The 15,258-nt window shown below is 41.1% G+C and overlaps 1 protein-coding gene across 2 annotated transcripts in view; it reads left to right on the plus strand.

Moving 5' to 3' along the window:
- gucy1a2 (guanylate cyclase 1, soluble, alpha 2) overlaps nt 1-13,490 on the plus strand; it is a 35,818-nt gene extending 22,328 nt beyond the window's left edge. Inside the window, exons 5-9 of one of the 2 annotated variants that reach the window (XM_030406753.1) lie at nt 1,320-1,532; nt 2,885-3,157; nt 4,910-5,053; nt 10,988-11,142; nt 11,235-13,490. In XM_030406753.1, coding sequence (XP_030262613.1) covers nt 1,320-1,532; nt 2,885-3,157; nt 4,910-5,053; nt 10,988-11,142; nt 11,235-11,454 — 1,005 coding nt within the window. In that variant the 3' untranslated portion in view covers nt 11,455-13,490. Of the gene's footprint in view, nt 1-1,319; nt 1,533-2,884; nt 3,158-4,909; nt 5,054-9,818; nt 10,942-10,987; nt 11,143-11,234 lie in introns of those variants that run through there. The other variant, XM_030406763.1, reaches the window with a different exon arrangement.
- Nucleotides 13,491-15,258: the final 1,768 nt, after the last annotated feature.

Consider the following 15,258-nt stretch of genomic DNA (forward strand, 5'->3'; position numbering starts at 1 on the left):
CACCGTGAAACAGCTAAGAATCATATTCAAAAGGGCAGTAATGTCTTTTCTTCTGCTGGGTAATTAGCAACCAATGTCTGTTTGAGTCTCTCTCTACTAGAGAGTTTATACTCCTCACACCCGTGATGAGGAAATTGCACATGTGTGTAAGTGCTTATAAGCAAAATGTCAAGAAGCTAGTGAAACTTTTCACTTATTATTGCAGTTGCTCTGACAGAAATATCATTTTTTAACTCACAGGTTTGCCTCTAAATTTGTCTTATATCGTCACCAATACAAAATTTTCAAAGGCGCATTGGATTATAGGTTAAGCATTTGTTGTTTAAGGACATATGGATGGACATTGTGGTTCAAGGCAGTGACATGATGATGATGATGACAGGATTGTCTCCCTAATAACAAGGTCACCAGTTTACCCAGTCGTTACAGGCTCTTTTCATACAGGTCAGCATGCATTATACATTAGACCTGGCCTTGCTTAATGGAATTCAGAGTGTTTACTAAATCACAGTAATCTGCTTCTGCTGCAATTATAATCTGTATGTATTTATGTAACATTGTGTGTGTGTTGACATGTGCATAAGTGTGTGTTTTTGTATCCAGGTTCACAAATAGTATGCAGTAGTATGCAATCTCAGGCATAAGCGTTTTGATATCTTTAGGGTCCACTGTTCATAATGAAAATTATGAAAATGACCATGGCTGTTTGCTATTTTTTTCTAAAAGGGATGTTCAAAGGAAAAAGCCACCCTATATCACTAGATACCTAAATTCCCCTCTATGATTAATAAAATTATCTATCTAGAAGGAAAAAAAAAGCTTTATTTCTGTTTTTTAAAGCATTAACAAATCTAAACGGCCAAATATTTATTTGCCGTTGCCACAATATGACTTTGAGATGTTTCCATGTTCTGCATCGAAGTTGGATACATTTTTAATAATTCAGTATTTTTTCAAGAGTTCAGGTTTCCCCCACTCAACATCAAAGAGTGAAATCTTCATTCTTGATTCAGCCACACATTGGTATTCATGTCAAGAGAGGCAGGTTTTGAGTAGTACACATACAGTTAATAAGTACTACATTGGCGCACACTGGTCAGAGGAAAGCAACAGGTGGACATAACATTCTTAGTAAACATGAGGCTGATTTTGAACATCTGCCTTTCTTCCCCCGTGACCTCTGGATCAGTAGATTTCTGCAGTCTGCATATGATCAGGATTGTCATTATCTTTTTAAGTGAAATCCTGTAAGAAATTGAACAAAGGCTTGACTTTCTTAATTCAAATTTCTTTCCCAATTTGATTGCTCTCCCTGCCAGGTGATGGAGTTAAAGGGTCAGATGATCCATGTGCCCGAGTCTTGCTCCCTGATGTTTCTGGGCTCACCTCGTGTTGATAAATTGGAGGAGCTGATGGGCAGAGGACTCCACTTGTCGGATATCCCCATCCATGATGCAACGCGGGATGTTATCCTGGTGGGAGAGCAGGCCAAGGCCCAGGATGGCCTGAAGAAGAGAATGGACAAACTTAAGGTAGAATGGTTGTTTTATTCTGTGTCTCTTTTGTATTCTATTTGCAAAACAACTGAGGAACCTTGAGTTTACAAGAGCAGTTTGCCAGCATTCAAAAAGGGACTCTTCTTTGTGACTTCTTGTGAAGCCACCTATTCATAACATATACTCCATCAGCTGGAACTGTTTAAAAAGCATGGAGAAATTCACAATAAGGTGATTATATAATCCAAGCATAGGCACTAGCTTGTGTCACAGCCCAGGTAGTACTGGTGAAATGATTTGACATGTGCTCTAGGGGATTAAATTACTACTAAGCCTCACCAGCTACTTACAGGCCATCACATACATTGAATACCTCCTGTTGACAGCAGCTAGAAAGCATGTGAGCCTTACTTGAACCCCAGTAATGTTTGTGGCACCAACCATGCACTGAGCTTTGCGTTAGGTAAGTTTATTTTACAATAGACAGAAACTGAACTTAAATACTTTAAGAATGAGGGTTATCATTCATTGTCTATTATGGCCTCAACAAAAGGAGATTCACCTTCTTAACTACTGTCAACCAATCAAAATAACAAATAGCCTGAGACGATGACACTTGAAACAGTGAATTTGGTAGTTTTTTTTTGTTTTTTCAGTCATGGGAGGGGCAAGACCTGGGAATGTGAAAAAAGTGTTGCACATTCTGGCTCCATATGTGTTGTATCTTCTTAATCTGATGATGTTTAGGCCCTTAGGCCTTATTCGAGATCAACAACCTCAATCAACAAGAAGGCCAGAGGGACAAAATGTCATCAGAGTAGAAAATGAAAAATGCATAGTTCACAGTGATCAGCATTGCACTACCTTCTTGGTTTATGTTGCTTTTCCATTACAGATGTGGAAATGAGAAACTTTCTTTCTCAAGAATCGCCTACTGCACCTTTAAATCCATCCTGGCTGGAAGAGTGTTGCTCCTGGGACTTGCTCCTTTAATTTGCTTTCAAAGTACCTTTGAGCAAGACACTGAGTCTTGACCCAGTCTTATGCGTCTGCTTACTGCATCACTCTCTCGCTGCAACTTACTCCCCCAGGCCGCTGTTATAAATAGCTATAGCTTAGTTGCCCTGCCTGCTTGAACAATGGTATAGCGCTGCCTCAGACAGATTTGGCATTAAGAAGCTAGCCCACAGACACAAATAAGCATATGCAGATACACACACGATCAAAAATAAATCAAATTAATACAGGAATACATTTACATGCACCAGCAGTTTTAATTTGGTGCAGTACTCCCACATCTCCGCATCGCTGTCATGAGTGCCTTCATCAAAGCAAAGTGCAAAACACAACAAAACCTATTAATCTCCTTCTCTTCCCTCCTCTCCCAGGCCACGTTAGAGCGGACTCACCAGGCACTGGAGGAGGAAAAGAGGAGAACCGTGGATCTCCTTTATTCCATATTTCCGGGTGATGTGGCACAGAAACTGTGGCAGGGTCAGCCAGTGCCCGCTCGCAAATTTGACGATGTTACCATGCTGTTCTCGGACATTGTGGGTTTTACAGCTGTGTGTGCCCAGTGCACACCTATGCAGGTCATCTCCATGCTGAACGAGCTTTACACACGCTTCGACTACCAGTGTGGCATCCTGGATGTTTATAAGGTCAGCAGACAGAAAGTTACACACATTTTAAAAAAAGATTCAATAATTAATATTAAGTATTGCTACTTTAAAAGGAAACTTGGTCCTTGCTTTTGATGAACATGAGTTTGGCTAGCTAGCCTCCATGAGCCCCTTGAGCAAATCAGCCCAAGAAAGCCTCCCCCCTTATGGGCGGCCCTGCGTATCCTGTGTGTGTGTATGTGCTGTCATGTGTGGGTGTACTTGTGTCACTGATTAATGGCCAGTCTGTGGAAGCTTAGCAAAGATGTGTCAATATTGTCCATGTGACAGAGTGGCTTTTGCTCTAGTTACAGTTATCTGCAGTGTGTTGTCTTTCCCTCTTTTCATCTTTGCTTTCTATCATCAGATCGGTATTACTATTTTTACTCTTACTGATTACCATCATCTTTCCTCTTTATCTCAGTGTTGGTAATGACAACATATACTTGCCATTTTCCCATAAGAAACATGTGTCTCTTCTGTGTTATCTCTCAGAAATGTCACGTCTCAAATGTCTAGAGGAAGGGAGGATGAGATACAGAGAGGAATGTAGAGAGATTGAGTGATTATAAGAAGGTTTATGTGTATAGCAGTTGAAGAGTGAGTGCGTGTGTGAAAGAGAAAGCAGGAGCTGGAGGACATGGTGAAGAGATTGAGGCACCCATATGTTGCCATTGTCATGGTTACTGCTGAAATGATTTAGCCAGTGGCATGCCTAAATGAGAGCAGTTTGTCTCCTAGTTTTGCTTTTCCACACCTCTTTCTCCCTTGTGCTGTCTATTTTCTTTCCTTATAAGGACAGTGTCAACTGTCATGACAACTTCAGTATTTCACTCCATCAACAGGAAATATTGCAACACATCTCTGCCTGTTGCTTTATTCACACGTGCTCATTTTTATTTGCCTTTAGGAAGACTTGCTGAAGGCATAGTAAAGTCACTCAGGGACTAGGGATGACTTTGCTCCAATTTTTGGAATGAGATCATGATTATGACTGAATGAGAGCTCCCTTGACCAACAGCAGCATTATAGAGCAATGTTTTACGATAAAGTCCCTGATTTATATGTTTTGTGCCTGTCCATGTACTTGTAATGTACTGTGCTGTGAGACACATTCTTACCATGTGATTTTACACTTTTTGCTGCAGTAATGTGCAAATTAATGTATCAATGGACCAAAAAGACAGTGAAACAGGTAGCAAACATGGATATTAACGAGAGCAAGACGAATATACGATATCTGGGGCTATTGCCGTTAGCGATATTTGAGAGTGATACATTCCCATAACAATGTATAAATAAGCATGAAATTATATTTATGCTTTTGTGATTATTAGCTGTGTTTACTAGATGGTAAAGTTATTTTCAGTAAACTTTAGGATGGGTGCTGTAGGGGATGTGTATATGTTTGCATGTACTCCTACAGTGGCAAGAGGTAACTGAAATGCTTGGATATCAAATGCCTAGGTTTTTGACTTCTTAGACTGAGTCAGAAGCAGTGCAAGGCTTAATTAAGATCTGCTGCAAATGTTCACCAACTCTTGTTTTGAATGATAAAGGTTAAGAAAGAGAAACGGACTGACACTGTAGTTCTTATATAACAAGAGGAATGAAGGAGTGCTTTTAATTTCCACTACTTAGTGGAGATGGTTTGAGTTATTGAATGGCCACTTAATTTCACACATCAGCATATACTCACAGCCACATTTATTCATTTCAGTTTTTGTCCTTCCTCCTCCATTTCTCACACAGATCGAGACAATAGGTGATGCCTACTGTGTGGCAGGAGGACTTCACAAGAAAGTTGATAGTCATGCAAAGCCAATTGCACACATGGCCCTGAAGATGATGGAGCTTTCCGAGGAAGTGCTGACACCTGATGGCAAGCCTATCAAGGTGAGTTTTCATTCACTGTCCACCATGTGGGCATCTGAAGCGCTTTTGGAGCATGTTACGGATTCAGCCCTAAGATGTAACAGTTTCTTCTGTTGCCACCACTACATGAAGGCTGCAAAACACTCTGTAGTTCATGTGTGCTGTTTACGATGGTAGTGCATTGTTTACAATGAAGTGTTTCCCGCTCACAGTCTTTACATGGGCAGGTACATTAACAGCTGCCCTAGTATATTTGGCAACCCATTTGAGCATTTTGTATGGCAATCATCTAGGAGAATGACACCATCTGTAGTCGATTAACTCGCGGACAAACTGCCTTCACATTATACTGTTAATGAAGAAAGTCAACAGGGCAGAAACATTCCAGGGGAGAAAAACAGAAAGATGAATAGACAATCTCATGCTTGAACTCAGAAATCTTAGAGCAACATTTTGGGCAACTCTGGTGGAGAACAATACCAAAGACAAAAGACAAATACATTTTTGACCATGTTGTTCAGATCTGCTATGCATTCACAAAAAAAAATCATTTTGAATTAAAGGAATTAGCCAGTATTGCCACTTCCTGCTGAGGGTAGAGTTTTTTCAGTCTTTGCCTTTTCACAGAAGTGTGAATGGACAGTGCATCTGTGTGCCTGTGTCTGTTTTTGTCAACATCTAAAAGTTTGTAAATTATTTTTTCTGGTTCTGAATATATTTGTGTTTATATTTGCACATTGTTGACCATTTCAGAATGCACACTGAGAGTCAAGTTTACAGCGCTATGGACCACATCATGTGCAGTTTCCATGGTGACAACAGAGAACATTATTGACTGAAAGCGTTCGTGTTGTGTTTGACATATACGGTAAAAGATGGAGGTACAGGAGATTGGAATTGACAGATGGATTAATGATATTTTAAGGAATGGATAAACCCCTTTTCCTTTTTGAAAAAGAGACACATTCCTTAAGAGATGTCTCCTTGACGTAAAAATCATGATTTTGCTTTTAGCTTTGTAGCTTTGTGCTAGAAATGCCATAATCAGTTCTTCTCTTGTTATTGCACACACCTTTCTAAGGGGGATACTGATCCAGATTCAGATTAAGTACCAGAATTTGTTTTATTTTTGCACCAATTAAATAGCAGAGCATTGTGCAGCTCTGGACTGCACTCTAGAATATGACTTAAGATAAAATGTTCAAAGTCATTTGGAATAACAAGAAGGTTATTTACAGTGTGCATTTTACCATACACCCAATACAAAACTGTACACTAGACTACCATGTTAAATTGAACGTGAAGTGTATTATCATCTTAGTGTCTGGACTTGCATGATTCTAGAAAACTCCTGTTGCCATGATCAATCATTTACTTCATTTTTAATACAAGCAGATACACGTTTCCTGTGTTTTTATTGGCTAACGTAGGAGAAAAGAGATAAGTATGAGAAGAGACACTAATGGTTCAGTGGAATGTGTTTTCATGAAACTAGGCAAGAGACATGGTACACCTTATAACCTTATCACCTTATAAGTATGTGTCTGTGTTTGAGTTCCCTAGCTGCATGTGTCTACACACACCTGCCAACCTGGGTGTCGGAACATAGTCAATCATGGGCACACCAAAATCGTTTTTCACATTCACATATTCACCAAGTACTGTAAAAAATAATTGAACTTAAAAAATGTGGGATGTTTCTTAACTTTGATACATTTGTGTTAACAGTGCTGGATGACACTTGAGTTGAATGTGATGCTTTGTTTGTCTTTATGTCCCAAATAGTCTCAGCTCTTTCTCCGTCTCTCTCTCTTCCTTGCTCTTAGCTTCACCCATTCCCTCTTCTTAATTCTGTCCTCTTTTCCTTTTTCCATTCAGTGTTGTATCAAGATGAGATATGATGAGACGGTTTAGCTGCGCTTACAGTGCGTTCACCTAACACAACCTCCCAAGGGTTGCCTGAGTGACAGTATTGCAGGAATGAATTTCTTTAGCTTTTTTCACCTCCTGCAGATAATGTTCCTGCATTCGACACTACAGCATGTAATAGTTCCTTTTGGTTTGGTATTTTTGCATGTTAGCGATGGGACGTTTATGGTTGAACTGTCCACTTTTCATTAAATTCGCTATTCACTTTCACCTTGATTCATCAAGACAAAATTAAGACTAAATCCACGTCGTTACCATGTCAAGCTCCTTTTGACAGTGTTTGATGTACTTATGGAGTTATATAGAGGAAGGCAAGCTGCTTCCTTGCAGAAAAATTATGAATGTATTAAGTTGGATGGGTATTAAAGAGGCACGACTGAGGGAATTGAGTTTAAACCTCTCATGTTAATTCAGTAGAATAAAAAGGGAACACAGGAATTGATTTATTAATGTCTATCCTCAGTCCAATCCCCGTCAGGGTCACCCATCACTGTTATGCTGCCTTGGTAGCTTTGGGGACCAGGGTGTTTACTTGCAACTTCATACCACAAATATGAGTCGAAGTCGTCACCTACAGTAGGTTGCTGGTGATATTCTATATTTTCCTTCTTGTAAACAACCTCTAACAAGTGCACTATTTATTTCTGTTTGAGTAACATTTGCTAGAAACTACAATACTGAAACATGATGTTTCAAGGAATGCCTTCTTTAAAAATGAAACAACATATTTGTGACTTTCAATCAAACTTGTGTCTTTATATATTCATAAGCAGTAAATGGGCTAGGGGCTGAGTGCCGCAGACATGTTGGATAATTCAGAAAGTATTGAGAGATTGACTAACACATTGTTGGCATTAGTCTTTTAAAAACTTATTTTTTCTGCTGCCCCCAAGTGCATTTGTTATTGCCTTGTTTAAAAATACATATAGAGGATGACACAGATAGAAACAAAACATGTATGCGAGAAAGAAGCTACAACAGATAGCTGCTGAGTAACAGAAAGGACACTGTTCTGTGTAATGCTGTGCACCTAACATTGTCCATTTGTCTCAAAATAGAAAGGCCCTGCCAAGCATTTTTGGCCAGCTCTCTTGCTCTTCCACTTTCTCTCTCATCCCCCCTCCTCTCTTTCCCTCACCCTCTCCTCTGCAGGCTCTCTCTCTCCCACTCCTTGAACTTCTTTCATTTTAATCTTCAGTTTCTCCTGCTAGCTTTTCCTCTCATTTTTTACTGTTATTTTGCTTTTTCTATATTTTGCACTCTCTGTTGTGCTCTCCCCTTTCTTATCCCCCCTCACTTCATGTTGGTAAAAAGGAGGGTTATAGAGATATTCAGCACTTCAGCACGATATATGCTGTTCAGTGAGTGCACTCAACTCCGGCCAGTGTTGCACTGTTATGCAAACTAGCATGAGAGCTGTGAGAGAGAACTGAGAGAAAGTGTTTAGTGAGGGTGAAATGGAGAGAATGTTCCAGGGACTCACAAAGAGGAATATACAGAGAGAGTGTGATGTCCAGAGACCATTTTGTGATTGGATGACGCCCATCATCATCTTCACGTTTCGACCCACGACTACTCAGAAGTCATTGCTACATTATTACATTAGTATTCAGTACACATGCACCGGACAACACATCCGTCTGTGTCCATCTTTGACACACACGTCATATGGACGAAACTTCGTGGTGCATTCAAGTGCAACTCTTACACAATTAATCTGTCAGTGAGTTTTTGTGACATTCAACTAACTGATTAATCAACTGATTGTTTCAGCACTTGAAACACATTTTTCCTTCTTGGTTTTGTGTGTGTGTTTTATGTTTAGTTTACAACAAGTGAAGTTCAGTCAGTTGACAGTTTGTGCTGACATGTGCTACAACTTGCCAAAACTAATAGTCTTGTGCAGGGACCTTTAGAAGAACAGGTGCTCAAAGTTAAAAAGGTCAATTAATTGAAAGGAATAGTCGACCGAGAAAATAATACATTTCAAACTATTGTAGGTAATTGATTGTTCATTCAACATTCAACATTCATTGGTTCCAGCCTCTTAAACATGAGGACTGGCTGTGTTGTGTCATTTGGCAACGGTATCAGACAGGTGTTGAATCATTTGAATCAACTTTTTGTAGGTAGCAGTTCAACAGCCTTCAATGTGACCATAAAGGTAAGGTTAATTGCAGGACTGTTGTCTTTGACTGCATTAGTTTTAATGCCAGCCCATTTAGCCCAGTGAAGCTAAAAAACGGCCAGCTGCATATAAAACAGCATTGACTCTACAACAACTCCCCCTCTCTCCGTCTCAGTCTTTCTCCATCGCTGTATCCTTCTGTCAGCTTGACCAGAGGCTGCAACGTGATTGGTCGTCTGTGCCACTGCGCCATGGGCTCATTGGCTCGCAGAGGGCCATGTGCTGTGGGATGCTGACTCATAGCGAAAAGGAGGGGAAGAGTGTATGAGTGTTACTGTGTCTGTGTTTTGAGACTAAGAAATAAAGAGGAGAGTGGGCGCTTGATGCAGATTTATTTGTGTGTGTCTGTGAATGGTTGTCTGTTGTAGAGACAGACAGACAAATGCACGGCCATCTGTAAGCAGTTTAGCTGAAAATAGGTCACACTAGTTCACCTACCAGCCCTTTCTCTCTCTCTCTGGCTTTCTGTCTGTCTTGTTTTTTTTTTAACTCTCCTCCTCTGCCGTCAAGTCTTTGCCTTCTAATTATACGTTTATTTTTGCCTCTCTCCCTCTCTCTCTCTCGCTCGCTCACTCTCTCACCATTGTCTTTCTTTCACTCTTTCTGTATGTCCGTGCTCTCTCTACCTCACTACCCCCATCGCCTGTTGTTGCCATGGCTACCTTGCAGTGTGCTGGCATGCACGTAGTGGCGTTGGATACCTAGGTGATGAGATGCTCAAGCTGTTCATTAAAAAACTACTGGGTTCCACTGACTTTTGTTGTTGTTGTTGTTGATGTTGTGTGTGTGTATGTGCGTGTGTGTGTGTGTTTGTGCTGTAAGGGTGATGACTTGTTGTTTCCAAGTGGAGGATATCAATAGTCGGTTGAGTGGCCGTGAAGTGCAATGGTCAAATTGGAATGATGGCTGGATTGCTTTCACTCTGCCTCCAGTCATTTATAGATTCATACTTCAGCCAGATTATTATATGAGCACCATGTTGCTGCCCTGTATCTGTTACCAAGAGGAGATGGAAGCAATCATTTATTTGATTAATTTCCCTCTCGCTCTTTCTATTTTAAGATTTTCATCGCTCTAAAAATCTGCTACCACTCGATATCAGATTAGACAATAACAGCTACACTAATGTGGAAGTGTGATTGCCGCAGTACAGCGAATCAATGCGCACGCTTCTGTTTGAAAACACGATCACCTCTGTGCTGCAGAATGAATGAATAGCATCTGTGTTTGGTGAAACTTGGCAGGTAAATGGCTGGAACTTTCACTTAACAAATTACGGACATGACAGATTCACAAAGGATTAAAATCACAGATGGTCTCTGCAAGCATTACAAATAACTATAGTTTCCCATTCAATAAAAGTCATGTACGGATAGGTCTTAGGAATGCAAATAACAATACTTTTATATTGATTAATCTTGTCAGTGACAGTGGCTCATAATATCTTGAACAGCAGTCAACAGTTGTGTGATATTGACATTCAAAATAAGTGACAGAAGAGGTTAGAAGCAAAATGTTTTCATATTCACGTACAGCCACAAAGCATCTGTTACTTGATCTAAATAGGCTGCAAATAGTGGGTGGTTGTAGCTCAGGAGGCAGAGCGCATGAAACACACACGAGGTTCCCTGGTAATACTAGTAAGGTGTGAATTGGGCTTTAATGCTTAAAAGAAGTCAGAAGCTGCATAACTTCCATTTCCTTCCGAGTGCATGTGTGCAGTCAAGGAATATAAATAAAACATTAGTGTACAGTTTGTACTTCAATCATTATTTTTCTGAACTCTCTCTCACCCTTTACTTCTTTTTTTTCTCCTTCTTCTTCCCGTTCTCTCTCAGTTAAGGATAGGTATCCACACAGGCTCGGTGCTGGCAGGTGTGGTCGGGGTTAAAATGCCACGTTATTGCCTGTTCGGGAACAATGTGACACTGGCCAGCAAGTTTGAGTCGGGCAGCCATCCAAGGTGTATCAATGTTAGTCCCACAACTTACCAGTAAGTGACGGTACTAAAAAAATTAACACAAATGTACACACGTATACATGATCTTGACAATAAATGCTTTTTAATATTTCTCTTTTCGACAGGTTGCTGAAAGATGACCGCTCTTTTTCATTTGTCCCTCGTTCACGCCTGGAGCTCCCAGATAATTTTCCCAAAGAGATCCCTGGGACATGTTACTTCCTGGAGGCAGGGACATCTCACAGCCATGCCTCGCTCACCAGCTCTCGCTCTGCGCCCCCGGCCTCTATGAGGAAAGTCTCCTACAGCATCGGGACCATGTTTCTAAGAGAAACAAGTTTGTAGGTCCCACACAGACTAGGATATGCAGATATTCATTATGTGAGATAGTGGGATTTGAACCTGTGGAACATGCAGGAAACAGATCACACAGGTCTTATGAATATGCACATGCATTATGTGTGAAAACTTGGATTCAGACCTGCGGGATGGCATTTATGACTGAAACTTGCTCTTATTGGAAGTGAATAAGAACAACATGCCCTCATCTCCCCTGAGCAAAGGGAGATATGGTTCAAAAGACTTGATTCTCTTCTCACAAGGACCTGTCCCCAAGGAGGTGTACTGATGTAGAGAAACCTTGATATTAAACTTCATGATCTAGCTGGATTCCTCAGCTCCATACCTGGTTTCTAGCTCTCACCAGTGGTCCTCCCTCCCAAACGTTAGCCTGACCTGTGTCCAGAGGGCAACAACGCTTGGAGATCACCTGGAGAGAGAGACCATTTACATGACCAGTGTTGCACTCGTTAGAATGGAATTGCGCAAATAGAACAAATCTACTTTCCATTATCAAAGTGGACACTGAGGAATGAAGTTGTATGAACTTTTAGAACAGCGGTTTTCAAAGTGAGAGGTGGAGACTTCAAATTACATTACTTATTACATTAGTTATCAAATGGAGAACACATAGAGTAGCCTAGTGAGTGATTTGGTTAAAGAGAAAGTTTGGAGATTGGAAGTTTGGGAGAATTTTTCTGTTTTCCCACCTTCCCAGAGTCAGAGACAGATAAATGCCTTAGGACAGACCCCTTTTAATGTGTTTGGTGTAGTCTGAAGTTATGTCAAACAGCAATATTAGGCTATACTTGCTCAACTGTTGAGTGTGATGTGATCAAATGACAAACAGTGATCTGTATCTCGTAGGCATCCAGGAAGTGAGAGAAACTAAGCAAGTATGTGTTTTTCTGTCTGAGGAGAGGTCCACAGTCTCAGATTTTGAAAACCCCTGTTTTAGAAGATGGCAACATTGCAACAGATGTTTGCTGTGCATCATGGCCTCTTGTACAAGGACGACCACTACTGAAGAACAGTACAACTTCCCTTCCAATTGTCCCTAAACCATGTCATGCTTTACCAATCAGAAAAAGCAGAAACAGACAAATATACGTCTAACATCTGCTGCTCGTTACATCTGTCCATCAATGTAGGACCACTTGGTCGGGATGTGGGAGAGATGAATGAGTGGCCAAAAAGTCGGGGCCATCATGGGACAAATGCCAAAAACACTAGTACTAAGCTGATCTTAGAGCCTTTTTTGCTTCTAACCCACAGCAAACTATAACCAACAACAATCTAGTCATTTCATTACAGGTTATATTTCTAGGACTTAAAATTATTCCCAGCACAGTGCCTTTTTTACTGCTCAAATCAGGATAAACACAAGATGGATTCATTCTAAATATCTGAAAATTAAAACAAAACAAAACACAGGGAGCGCTTTATTTATCTCTTATTCCTCTTGTCTTGATGACTTTTCTTTGTTGTTAACTACACTGGATAGTGAAAGATTTGAGTGAAGACAGGACATGTGCCAAAAGTTATGAACCCATTACTTTGCAAGTCCCAGTCCTTGGCTTGGCTGGTCAGATAAATCAAGCGTTCCTGAAAGAGTTCAAATATTTAAAATTCTATTCATCTGTTTTTTTGTCCGGATCAACCAATAATACACACAATATAGTACTGATAATATAGTGCTATACTAACTTCTACACGTAGTCACAGTATGCATGCTTGACACAGCTCACGTTTACATTCATAATGTTTTTTAATTGCATTGCTTTTTGTTTACCACGTGGGTATAAAGTATTTACTAGCCCCACACAAATGTAACCAACAGGATAACAATTCAAGTTTTCTCACTCTGATTTACTCAGTGGAAATCTCAGGCCATCCAAATACGTCAGCGTAGCTTAGTAACCCAGACGTGGGAGAATTAATATCAGGGCCCGTATTCACAAAGACTTTTATCTTAACGTTATGAGTACTCCTAAATCGGACTAAAAGTTTTTATGTAGGAGTGGTTTCTTAAAAGTAATTCACAAAGCTGCTGAGACCTACTTTTAGTTATGAAAACAGTGAACTCCTAAACTAGAAGTAACTCTCTGTTGCTATGGATGATGTCATTTTATAAGGACGCACTTAGAGGCGGAGACAACGGTGATTGGTTGTTGAGTGACAGGGCAGCCCATTGAAAAGTCATTTAGGCTACGCAATGCATGAAGTGAAAATGAGGAAGTTGCCTGCAAGCCCATGACAAAGCCTATGAATAGATACTGGATAAAGAAATGTATTTTAAGAGGAGAATTCAGTGCCCCCCCCCCCCCCCCAAAAAAAAAAAATTAGAAGATTGCGATGAAAAGCGTGAATTGTCAATAAAAGCGGCATTTGCTCGAAAAGCTGCGTCAAACAACTCTCCATTAAAATTCGGGAATCGGGCCATTTTGCAACAATGTCCAGTATATTGTAACATGCGTCAAATACAATTTGCGTGTTGATGGAATGCAACTGTTTCTGATTGACAAAAGCCCTATTCGCACGGGAGTAGTATAACCTGGGGACCTCCAGTAATTTGTAATAATTGCGGAGGTCGTCTGTGATCTTAATCCCGTGCGAATCTGCCATGTCCTTAATTTGTAATGTAAAAATTCCACCGCAAATTACCTATTATATTTTACCAAACACAGAGGTTATTTGATAATATTAGTCCTGTGCAAATTGGCAACTCTGTGATTTGGGGTCGTTTTTTGTTTTTCTTAAAGTCCGTGTAAACCAAAATCAGCCATTTTCTTCTAAACACATTAAACGGGTCATAAATGTGTTTACTTTAAACATGTAAAAGCCATTCGGCCATGTAGAATTTAATTTTGGAGCTAGGCTCACAAACAGTTTTTCAACATTTCTGTGTTCAGGATTTAATGGGCGGGTCAGAAATCATGCAAATCATGGCCGCGTTAGGTAACGCGGCCATATGATTTGCATAAACCCCGCCCTGCTGCGGAAGTGGTATAAATACGTTCAGCGCATCGGCTTCAGCGGTTCTCCCACTCACTCTCCAGTTTCGGATTGCATTGCTTACAATAGTTTGCAGCTAGCTAACCAGCCATGTCTCCTCCACATCGCTCTGCATCTTTCCTGGATGCCACAGTGTGCAGGGTGATGGCGCTGTTAGCTTATTTAAGTTTCCTTCGGATGAAACGTAAGGAAACGGGGGAGTCCATTGACGCTGGTCAACTCCGTCCCCAGCTTGCATCCTCTCCTCCGCCAACGAGGAGATGTGACCGCTGCTGACCGCCGCTGACACTCTCCGTCCTGCTGACGGCGGGTCCCACCGGCATGATGTGGGGTCCCACCGGCATGATGTGGCCGCCGTGCCGCAGCATGCCCTCCGTCCCGCTGACGGCGGGTCCCACCGGCATGATGTGGCCGCGCCGCAGCCGACCCTCTCTCCGTCCTGCTGACGGCGGGTCCCACCGGCGGTATGTGGCGGTAGTATCAGGGCCGCATTATTGGTGAGCCGTCCCAGTGTGAACGGATAATCCGGAGGCGCGGAGCGAGGGCGTGTCGGTCTGACAGTCTGATAACTGCACAGGTCCTTCACTCAACTAAATACAGAGAAATGTACCACAAAGCAACGTTACATGACCGAACAAAAGTAACGTAGTAACTGTAACTGTCTTTAGCAACTTATATGAGGAAAACAAATCCCACAGCTGTATGTGGAGAAGCGTCTGTCCTCCTGTCCGTCCCCTCCCTGTCCTCCCGACTCTTCCTCACATTTCTGCTCACAAAACAGCGTCTGTCACGCTT

Source organism: Sparus aurata, chromosome 2, assembly GCF_900880675.1.
Source record: "Sparus aurata chromosome 2, fSpaAur1.1, whole genome shotgun sequence".
NCBI classification, from domain to species: domain Eukaryota; kingdom Metazoa; phylum Chordata; class Actinopteri; order Spariformes; family Sparidae; genus Sparus; species Sparus aurata.